The following is a 12,450-nucleotide window of genomic DNA, read 5'->3' as shown; positions in this document are numbered from 1 at the left end:
ATCATGACTGTAAAACGTTTGTAGTTATTGTTGTCTCAGTGGATCATATCTAATGATGGTTGAATAGACCTTGTTTAGTGAACAATAAGAACTTTATTGAATATTGCTTCACACAGCGCAAGGCAAATACGAACACTTTGCATTTACCAGATCAAACTACTCTCTCTTTTGCCAAAGAACCCAAACCTCCCATTCTTTTGCATGGGGATTGTTTTGATTATCTTTAACTTTTGATGACCTTGCCATTGCTACAAGTTCATATGGTTTGGATAATACCTTCAATAAGATGCTACAAAATTTTGGACCTGTAGTATGTAATGTTCTTAGTCCCTTATGTAAAGCATCATCAACTCATGGAATTTTCCCAAAAAGATTGAAGTTTGCTACTGTAAGACTTCTGTATAGAAAGGGTAACTCTACCAATAACTATTCCCCCATGTCATTCACAACATCATTTTGTAAAATTTTTGAGAAAGTGATGTTCTTTGGGATTGTCAGCCTATGTGTAGTAATAGGCTACTTAGCCAATCACAGTTTGTATTTCAGATGGGTCATTTACTGATACAGCTATTTATACATTTACTGAGCACATAACAAAATCTTTAAATGATAAAAATCAACAAATGGGATCTTCTGTGACTTAACAATGGCATTCAACAGTGTCAGTCATAATATTCTATTAGAAAAGTTAAGGTTTTAATGGAATACACAGTTCAGCAAATGGCTAGTTTAGCTCTCATTTAAGAAACAGAATGCAGAAAGTTACTCCAGGCTGTTCAGGGATATGTCATATCATTTGCAGGTGATAAATAACAATAGGAGTCCCACAGGTTTTGATCACTGATTTGATTTGATTTGATTGATTTGATTTATTTCGTGTTCCATAGGTCCAACTGTGTTGGATACACAAGGACGTGGAACAAGTCAGTTTTTTACAAATACAATCTGATAATCTTATAGCATATACAGAAATTTGAGTACATAATTATATAAAAATTTATACAGTAAATTCTTTGGGCAGCAATACAGAAAAAGAAAATACATATTTTCTTAGAATCATTAAACCACTTCAGAAAACAGATACGGAGCACACACAGATACAGAGCTCAGGTTAAATAAAATTCATAGTGGCATTATGTCAACTTGTATGATATAATATTAAAATATTACAATTTATTTAGTTAAAAATTCATCTAGACTGTAAAAAGCTTTTTCTAGCAGAAATATTTTTAGAGCTTTCTTAAACTCACTATTGTTATGAATCTTTGTCTTTATTTCGGGAGGAAGAGCATTGAAGAGTTTTGCTCCACTGCAGTGGACACCCTTTTGTGCGAAGCTCAAATTTCTGAGTTCACTGTGTATGTCATTCTTTCTCCGTGTGTTATGCTCATGAGAGTTACTGTTTGGTTGAAATATATCTATATTTTTACAAACAAAACACATGAGTGAAAAAATATATTGGCATGTAGTTGTGTATATTTTAAGATTACGAAAACTATTTCTACAAGAGTCTCTTGGGCGCAATCCACATATAATTCTTAAAGCTCGCTTCTGTGCAATGAACACTTTCCTTGCTAATGGCTGGTTGCCCCAAAAAATAATTCCGTACTCAATGAGACAATGAAAGTAGCCATAATATGCCACTTTTGCAGTGTTAGGTTACATTGGCTCAATGCTTTATGTTAATGATCTGCCATTTTATCTGGAACAGAAGGCAGAATTATTCCTGTTTGCAGATGACAAAAGCATTGTTATGAAGCTGAGCAAAGAAGCACCAACACAGGAAATGGTAAATTATGTTTTTGTGAAAGTTAGTGAATGGTTTTGCAGAAATAGACTACCTTTAAAGTTTGAAAAAATGCAGCTCATCTAGTTTTGTATTGTCAAAAAAATCCCTCCTCCTACTTACCTAGTATACCAATAAATATGACAGAAAATTCTAAGTCCCTAGGTGTCCATATTGATAAAAAGTTAAACTGGAAAAAGCCATACAATAGACTTGCTAAAATGTTTAATTTCAGTTACTTTTGCAATAAGAATAATTGCTAGCTTTGGGAATATAGAAGTCAGTAAATTAAGACATTTAGCATATTTTCATTCATTCATGTCTTATGGGATAATATTCTGGGGTAACTTCTTGCTTAGGTAAAAGATATTCATTGCACAAAAGAAAGTAATTAGAATTATGTGTGTAGTTCACACAAATTTGAGGTGTCATCAAAACGAAATGGGAGTTTTTGTTTATATTAAAGGATCTTTATCTGCTCATCAACATCAACTCTGTTCCCTTCAAAGTAATCCACCTAAGATATAATATACTTGTGCCAGCACTTTTTCCAATCTTGGAAGCACTTATGGAACTCACTTTTTGTCATGTTGTTCACCTTCTTCAGATATTCTATTTCTGTCTCATCAGTGGTGCCAAAACAACATCCTTTCAAGGCCCTCTTCAGTATCAGGAATTGAAAGAAGTCACAGGGTACCATGTTCAGGGAATATTGAGGTATGGGTGGGAGAAATATCATGCTACAATTTCCATGAGTGGTTTTGCCACAATTCTGGTTGTTTTCTTTTGGACTGCTTCACATTAACAGCATGTAACTTCCAAGTAGTACTCCTTATTGATTGTATGACCATAAGGCAGGAACTTACAATGCACAATCCCGTTGTAATCAAAGACAATAGTAAGAATAACCTTCACATGTGATGAAACTTGTCGAACTTTTTACGGTCTTGGGCCTTCAGGCAATTTCCATCGGGATGTTTGGGCTTTGGTTTCAATGCCAGAACCATATATCCATGTTTTTTCATCTGTTATAACTTTATTTAGAAGTTCTGGATCATTGTCAACTTCATTTACCAATTCCTGAGTGATGTCTATGAGACATAGTTTTTGGTCAAAATTTAATAATTTCAGACCAAACTTTGCTGCTACATGATTCAGCCCAAATCATCTGAAAATATTGCTTGGAATGAGACAAGGAATATGCCAATATCATCAGCAACCTCTCTGATGATGATTAGGCAATTTTCTAGTACCATTTACTTTATTTATTCCATATTGTTATCTGTAATTGATGTGCTAGGGTACCCAGAGTGGTCATCATCTTCAACAATTTCTCAATCTTCTTTAAAAAGTTTATACTACTTTTAAACTGTTGTCTTACTCATAGCAGATTCGTCAAAAGCCACAACAGCGCTGCATTTTATTCCTTTAATGTAAATTCTTTAATCCATGTATTTTGAAAATAAAAATTCAGTGAGCATTTGGAAATAAGTGTAGCCTTTTCAATTGTCAGCAATAACTAAATATTCAAAACAGCTGAAACTGCAAATATACATCAGGAACATGTGTGCCCACAAGACAAAATAAAATTGAAAATCTGGTATATAAAGCCTGCAGAAATAAAATTTCCCTTACTTTTTGCTCTCATCTTGTACATCTTGCGGGAATCACTTTAAGCAAGCAGGTATCAATTTAAGCAGCTGGGAATATTAGGCCATGGCCTCACAGTACATTTATTCATTTATGAAATTTCATCAATAATGTATCAAAATTTGAGAGTCACAGAAATATTCATACTGGAAGAAAAAAGATCTTCATTACTCATTAGTGAATCTAACTCTGGCACGGAAAGGTGTCAAACATTAACTCTTTGACAGCCTACCCATGGAAATAAAATGTCTCACAGATAGCAGAATTGTTTTCAGATATGGATTAAAGTTGTTTCTTTTAACAACTCTTTCTACACCATAAAGGCATTCTTGAGTTGAGGCAATTAGTTGTTATTAAAAAAAAAAAAAAAAAAAAAAAAAAAAAACTGTAAGTGGCCAACACATAGCTATATAAATACTACTTTTTTTTCTTTAGTTGTATATACATCATAACGTTTATCATGAATTTAATCAATGGATCAAGTAACCAATTGACTAACTAATTAACTTATCAATGACATAATGATGTGTTGGTCTAAAAATTTTGTTTCTGTAGGGATCCACAGTGTCTAAACGATTAATAAAAGAAATGTTATCTGTTGTAGGTCAATGGCTGCACATTTGCTGGGAATGGCCTTTTTTGTTAAAGTTTTGTATGTGTTTCCAGTGTTCTACTATAATGAAGTCTTATTTTTTGCAGATTCATCTTGGTCTCTAGGTGCTGTTATAGGAACGACAGTGGGAGTGGTAATGTTTGTCACAGGTGTTGCTATTTTTGGTGTATGGTACCTGAGGAAAAAGAGGAAAGCTCCACAACAAAGACATTCAGTAAGTCTTTATGTTTCAGATACAACACAAAAACATATGTGAGGTCACAATTAATCCTACTATCAGTGTGTTACCACCAGTTTCAGACAGTCCTGTAACATCTTTTTTCTTCATGAGTAAACTGAATAAGAATATTCAGATAAACAATTTAGCAAATAAAGACAAAAACTAGTATTTATCTTTGTCATTGACTACAAACTAACAATTATTGAATAATGTGTCACACCTTTTTGGTGTGTCATTATGAATTCTGAAAATAAACATTCATGAAAAAGCTTGTGATACAGGGAGTGAAACTTAAGCACACCAGCACAGCATCTGCAGACATGGAAGTGAAGAAATAAGACCATGCTTACAAATCTGTACAAAATGTGACATCATCTGTATACACAGCGGTAAATTTTAGGAATATACAAGGCTCCGGGGCCTACGGAAGCACTATTAGTTTCTATACTCAGCTGAGTTACCTTCATTTTAACCATAATATACTGAGAAGCCCATGAATAAAATAATGTTCCCAGTGGTCAGAACAAAGCATAAGTCTGGCTATCTAGAGAAAGAATAATGAAAGTGACACACAGAAGTCAATAGCACTGACAGATGTGTTGTAGAATTTTAGAACACATCTGAGCTTGATAATAATGAGTTATTTTAACAGGACACCTCTTCCAGGCCAACTGTTATGTCATAAAATATCAGTCATGAGAAACCTGACGAGTTTTTTGCAAATGTCATGCTGAAACTCATAGATCAAGGTAGTCAGGTGGATGCAATATTTCTTGATTTCCAAAAAGCATTTGTCTCAGTACCACACCAACTTTTGTGATTGAAAGCACAATCATATGAGGTATCAAACAAAATATGGCACTGGACTGAGGATCATTTGGTGTGTGTAATGGAACTGCACAGATTCCTCATATTTTGTGGATTATCATAGATTATGATACACCAGATAATAAGGTATTTACCTCCTTGACACACAATTAATATAACACTTATTGTTTCCTATAATCATTGTTTTTATGAAATGTTAAATATTTTTCTATCTTTTTGGAAATAATTCATGATCATATCGATACTGCACACATTTCTTTGGATGTAAAGATTGACATATTTAGATAGCTGTGAGCTATGTTAACTAACTTTGTTACTGATTTTTGTGTATTAGTAAAGTACAGTCTGTTAATGAGTATTACCAGCAGTAGTCATTGTGTATTAGCCAGCTATGGAGTATCAGAAGTAGTAGTGTTCCAGTGGGTTACGGAGGAATTTTGTGAAGCATTTGTCATGAAAATGTGATGTTAAAGCATGGGAGTAGAAGCTGTGAAATTATATTCAAGTATGATGAGAACAAAATAAGAAAGCTTCATTACACGAGAGAGTCCTTATTTGTCATGAACTGAACTCATCATACCAACTAGATGAAAATAATACTGAACAAGCCATAATTTTGAATAAGATCTGCAAGAACCAGATGAGTACATTTTTATAGTTTCAAGTGTTGTTATGAACTTCCTTCTAACTCAAAATGGATGCAAAATATTAGTGATAGAATTCCTAAACATTTGTACAAGAACAACTGGTGATCATTGTTGGTAACAGAAGCGTGGAAGGGGGAAGGTTTATGATAAGTGGCATATCAAGGAGGAGGGGGGGGGGGGGGCAGGGGGCAAGGAGGTTCATCATGTCCCAGGTGTCACTTGCAAAAGATCCCCAAATGGTCTTCAAGACAAACAAGATTTTTTGGAAAGTATATTATTATTAGAGTAATTTGTATGTATTTTATTACTACATGTATTTATGGCGGGGTGGGGGGAATAAAGTTTAGTGTCATACCCCAGATGCTGATGTGAATGGGGGACTAGAGATGGAGGGGTGATAACAAAGCTTCATGTCCTGGGCACCAGCTATGTTTGCTAACCCACTGTTTGTGATACAGGTACCATGCACTGTGTTATCTTGGAAGGAGTTTCATGTACACATGTAACATAAGGCATGCCCCAGGACAGTCTATTTGGTTTCATAATGCTCATATTGCACATCAGTAATTTGGTAGGCAATATTAAATGTAATTTCAAACTTTTTTCAGCTGATTATCTGTAGTGAAATACTATCTGAAAAAAGCAGCACAAATATCTAGGCAGATCTCCATTTCAAAGTGGTACAGAGATTGGCAACTTGCTTTAAATTTTCATAAATGTAAAACTGCACACGTCACAAAATACAGAAAGATAATATCCCATCACAGCCGTATCAACAAGACACAATTGGAATTAGTCAATTCACAACATGCTTGTAACCTTGTGTGGCAATATTAAGTAGCATAATGGAATAGGCTCAGTCATAGATAAATCAGTCATTAGACTGCAGTATATTGGCAAGATACTAGGAAAATGCAGTAAGATGCATAGGAGACTACCTATAAAAGAGTTCTACATCACATCTTAGAATATTGGCTGCGTGTGTGGGACACACACTAAGTGGGGCAAATAAAAAGTATTGAACATATAGAAAGAAGACAGCACAAATGGTGACAGATTTGTTGACTCAAAGGAAAAATTTCATATAAAGTCTGGAAAGTCTATATTGGCAGACACTTGATGATAAGTACTATTAATATCACAAAAGCCTACTTACACAGATCCAAGAACCAATATTACATGAAGAATTTAGGAATATACTTCAACTGCCTCTACCCTTATGTATCCCTCATATAGGAACCATGAAACTAAACTAGTCTAATTACTTCATACACAGAGATATGTAAGAAATCAATCTTTCTGTGCACAAATGGAACAGGAAAAAACTGTGATATGTCATACAGTATGGAACATCCTGTTACATGCCCTTCACAGCAGTATGCATAGTATGTACTTAGAAGTAGATGTAGATACAGGGGCACTGGGCCAGATACAGTCACCACTTATGTTTCAGCATGAAAAAGAAAACGAAAGCTCAACAATGTGTTTTATGACAAAGTTATATGAAAGACTTGCTGAATAATCAGAAAGAAATGTGACTTACATACCTCAATGAAAGGTTAAAAAACTATTTATTACTATTGTTTGTAGTATTGATGATTATCTTCAAAATGAATTAGAAAAATTATTTTGAACCAATAGCTTTTAAACAATATAATGCTGACAAAATCTGTACAAATATGCAATAGAATAAATGTTTTATGTATGTATTTATACTCTGTGAATATTTTTATGACACCCATACTATTCACATTGTGTGTGACTGAATAAATAAAGTTTGTGATTTAGTTTTCATCTTCCACAAAGCTTCAGGGTAACTGGACTCTCAGTTATCTGTTCCTTCCCTGTTCCCTCCAATTTTGTTTGAATTTATTTTTGGTTTCACTGATTTTCTTTGCTCCCAAAATTCTTTTTCACAGTTTCAAAGTCCTCTGTAACACTGTCAGTTATACTGAATTTAAAAAAGGCCCCCAAGATTTTCCCATATATTCCCTCCCCCATCCCCCCCCCCCCCCCCCCTCCAAAAGTTTTTGGGGTCCTAGGCAAACTTTTATGATTTTTCAACCATTATTTCTTGATAACTAAGTAATTTCATCTAGCATGGCTAGTAACCATGATAACTATTCTTTATAAAACCAATGCTGCTGGTACTTGTCGGTCTCTGTTGCTTTCATTGTGCACCATACTGTTCCCATCCACATGCATCCACTTGGACCATCTGGATAATGATCACTTCCACTCACTGTTCTGCCAATGTCACTTTCTACCATGAAGTTTCGTCAGTTTCTCATGTCTTCAAGTTACTGTGAACAATGTACCTTGCAGTTCCTGTCAACGACACTGTTCAAACATGTGTAAGTGAACAAATCATACAGTTAAGTCTCAAATGCACAATGGTCATGTGTTTGTGAGTGTTCCTTATTTCTTTCAGGTTATTCAGTAGTAATACCATTCACAACCAGTCTTCATAAGCTGAAAGAATAACATGTGACCAAATTGGAAGATCTATTTTTGGTCACAAATTTTTGCATTAGTCTTCCCAAAAATCGCAAATGAAGCTAAAAGTTCAAATTTATGGGCTTCATTAAATGGAAAAATGGACTAGCTGAAACTGTGAGAATATAAGCTGTATATATAGCAAGCACTCACTGAATGCACAATTCCAAATCATGCCCAAATGATCAGCTGCATGACGGATGACTGAAAAATAATTAACAATGTAGGGAAAGATAGACTGCTTCTTACTGTAAAGAAGATATGTCAAGTTGCAGATAGGCATTATTAAAAGGTTTACCTGTAGCTTTCGGTCAAAATCTTCATCAGTAGAGCGAGAGACACATCCCACATGCATGACTGCCAACTCCAGCTTCTCAGGCCATAACACACCACCACATGGGATGCAAGCAGCAATCTGGAGGGGGTGGGGACAGGGGAGGGCAGGGGAAGGGAAGGGAAGGGGTAGGGGAAGGGGAACAGGAAGGGGAAGGGGAAGGAGAATGGGTAGGGATAGTAGTGTATGGGTGGGGAGAGAGACGTACGCTGTCTGGTGAGTGCACAGGGACTAGACTAGGTGTAGTGCAGGGACTAGACTAGGCATAGTGTCAGGAGGTTGTGAGGCAGGAAGGGGAAGGGGAAGGAGAAGGGGTAGGGATAGTAGTGTATGGGTGGGGAGAGAGACGTACGCTGTCTGGTGAGTGCACAGGGACTAGACTAGGTGTAGTGCAGGGACTAGACTAGGCATAGTGTCAGGAGGTTGTGAGGCAGGAAGGTGGGTAAAAAAGGAACAAAAAATGAGAGTAGTGGGAAAAGACGGGTGGATGTGTTGACAGAGGGCTGCAAATAAACAAGATGGGAGACAAGAATGGTCAGGAGATGATAGGACATGTGGAAACTGTTGGGTGGAGGGTGTAGGGTGGTATGTTACCGTAGGCTGAAGCCAGAATAATTCTGGGAGTGGAGAACGTGTTGTGAGGATAAGTTCAGAAAAGTTGGTAGTGGTGGAGGGAAGGATCCAGATGGCTCAGGTAGTGAAGTAGCCTTTAAAAACAAGTGTGTTATATTCAGCTACATGTTGTGCCACATGGTGGTACACTTTGCTCTTGGCCACAGTTTGGTGATGGTCATTCATCGTAGTGGACAGCTGGTTGGTAGTCATACCAATACAAAAATCTGTGCAATGATTGCAGCAGAGCTGGTAAATAACATGGCTGCTTTCATAGGTGGGTTGCCCATTATGGGGTAGGATAAACATGTGATAGGACTGGAATAGGAAGTGCTCAACAGGTGGATTCGGCAGGTTTTGCACTTGGGCCTCCCGCAGGGATATGATCCTTGTGGCAAGGGGTTGGGATTGGGAGTGGCATAGGGATGGACTAGGTTGTTGTGGAGGATGGGTTGGCAACGGATCACTACTCTTAAGATGGGTGGGAAGTATCTCAGGTAGGATGTCCTTCATTTCAGGACATCATGACAGATAATCAAAGCCATGGTGAAGGACGTGATTCAGTTGTTCCCGTTCGGGGTGGCACTTGGTGAAAAAGGGGACACTCCTTTGTGGCTGGGTTTTGGGGGGGTGGGAGGATGGGGTTGTAAGGGGAAATGGTATGGGAGATCTGTTTGCAGACTAGGTCAGAGGGAGAGTGCCTATCTGTGAAGTTCATAATGAGACCCTCAGCATACTGACTAAGGTAGTTTTTGTCACTGCAGATACACCGTCCATGGGTAGCCAGGCTATATGGGAAAGATTTTTGGATATGAAAGGGGTGACAGCTGTCAAAATGCATTTCTCTCCCATCCATACTCTACCACCCCTTCCCTTTCACCTCCCCTTCCCATTCCCCCTCCCCCCCCCCCCCTCCAGACTGCTGCTTGCATCACAAGTGATGCATTCTGGCCCAAGGTGCTGGAGTTGGTGGTCTAGTGTGTGTGTGTGTGTGTGTGTGTGTGTGTGTGTGTGTGTGTGTGTGTGAAGAAACTTAAGTCTCAAAGTCTGTCACAGATTACAGTTATACTAAATAATATAAGAATACTGAAATGTTTTATATCAAATTAATTAATTAACTTAAGTGCCACATCACATGATTGAATTAAATAAATGAAAAGTTATCTAAATTTTATAATTATTATAAAAATGGAAAATGGTTGGTACCTGTGTTTGGTCATGCTCCCACGTGGTGCCGTTGTGTTAATATTTCTCTACAGTGCATAGTTTAATTATAAAATGTTAATTAATATGATTTTTTTGCAAAATTGTGCTTACATGTAATTATTCTCTAAATAAGAGTTTTTGTTGTTCTCATCGTCGTCTTCAGTCCAGAGACTGGTTTGATGCAGCTCTCCATGCTACTCTATCCTGTGCAAGCTTCTTCATCTCCAAGTAACTACTGCACCTTGCATCCTTCTGAATCTGCTTAGTGTATTCATCTCTTGGTCTCCCTCTATGATTTTTACCCTCCACACTGCCCTCCAGTACTAAATTGGTGATCCCTTGATGCCTCAGAACACTTCCTACTAAACAGTCCCTTCTTCCCATCAAGTTGTGCCACAAATTCGACCTAGCCCCAGTTCCATTCAGTTCTTCATTAGTTACGTGATCTACCCATCTAATCTTCGCTTTCTTCTGTAGCACCACATTTTGAAAGCTTCTATTCTCTTCTTGTATAAACTATTTATCGTCAATGCTTCACATCCATACATGGCTACACTCCATAAAATACTTTTAGAAAAGACTTCCTGACACTTAAATCTATACTTGATGTTAATAAATTTCTCTTCTTCAGAAACACTTTTCTTGGCAGTCTACATTTTATATCCTCTCTACTTTGACCATCATCAGTTATTTTGCTCCCAAAACAGCAAAATTTATCTACTACTTTAAGTGTCTCTTTTCCCAATCTGATTCCCTCAGTATCACCTGATTTAATTTGACTACAATCCATTATCCTAGTTTTGCTTTTGTTGATGTCTATCTTATATCCTCCTTTCAAGACACTGTCCATTCTGTTCAACTGCTGACAGAATAATAGTATCATTGGCAAACCTCAAAGTTTTTAGTTGTTCTACATGGATTTTAATTCCTACTCAAAATTTTTCTTTTGTTTCCTTTACTGGTTGCTCAATGTCTCAGTTGAATAACATCAGGGATAGGCTACAACCCAGTCTCACTCACTTCCCAACCACTGCTTCCTTTCATGCCCCTTGACTCTTATAACTGCCAACTGGCTTCTGAACAAATTGTAAATAGCCATTCCCTCCCTGTATTTTACACTTGCCACATTCAGAATTTGAAAGAGAGTATTCCAGTCAACATTGTCAAAAGCTTTCTCTGAGTCTACAAATGCTAGAAATGTAGGTTTGCCTTTCCTTAACCTATCTACTAACTAAAGTCATAGGATTAGTATTGCCTCACGTGTTCCAACGTTTCTATGGAATCCAAACTGATCTTCCCCAAGGTTGGCTTCTACCAGTTTTTCCATTCATCTGTAAAGAATTTGTGTCAGTGTTTTGTAGCCATGACTTATTAAATTGATAGTTCAGTAAGTTTCACACCTGTCAACTCCTGCTTTCTTGACGTCTGAGGGTACTTTTCCAGTCTCATACATCTCGCTCACCAGATGGTGGAGTTCTGTCAGGGCTGGCTCTCACTATCAGTAGTTCTAATAGAATGTTCTCTACTCCTGGGGCCTTGTTTCAACTTAGGTCTTTCAGTGCTGTGTCAAATTCTTCACACGGTGTTGTATCACCCATTTCATATTCACCTACATCCTCTTCCATTTCCATAATATTTCCCTAGAGTACATCGCCCTTGTACAGACACTCTATATACTCCTTCCACCTTTCTGTGTTCCCCGCTTTGCTTGGATCTGGTTTTCCTTGTGAGCTCTTGATATTCATCCAAATTGTTCTCTTTTCTTTCCAAATGTCTACTTAATTTTCCTGTAGGCAGTATCTATATTACCCCTAGTGATATATGTCTCTTCATCCTTACATTTGTCCTCTAGCCATCCCTGCTTATCTGTTTTGCACTTCCTATTGATCTCATTTTTGAGACTTTTGTATTCTTTTATTCCTGCTCCATTTACTACATTTTAATATTTTCTCCTTTCTTCAATTAAATTCAATATCTTTTCTATTACCCACAGATTTCTACTAGCCCTTGTCTTGTTACCTACTTGACTCTGTTGCCTTCAGTGTTTCATCTCTCAAA

General features: G+C 37.0%; 1 protein-coding gene across 1 annotated transcript in view; it reads left to right on the top strand.

Annotated features, from left to right (window-relative positions):
- The window catches only part of LOC126251979 (uncharacterized), a 281,887-nt gene that overhangs the window by 256,056 nt on the left and 13,381 nt on the right, over positions 1-12,450 (top strand). The window contains exon 14 of the mRNA XM_049952752.1: positions 4,136-4,263. Coding sequence (XP_049808709.1) covers positions 4,136-4,263 — 128 coding nt within the window. The remainder of the gene's footprint in view (positions 1-4,135; positions 4,264-12,450) is intronic.

The sequence above is a fragment of the Schistocerca nitens genome, chromosome 4 (genome assembly GCF_023898315.1).
Source record: "Schistocerca nitens isolate TAMUIC-IGC-003100 chromosome 4, iqSchNite1.1, whole genome shotgun sequence".
Classification (NCBI taxonomy): Eukaryota; Metazoa; Arthropoda; class Insecta; order Orthoptera; family Acrididae; genus Schistocerca; species Schistocerca nitens.
The sequence above is the reverse complement of the archived record's forward strand: the minus strand, read 5'-3'. Positions and strand labels throughout refer to the sequence as shown.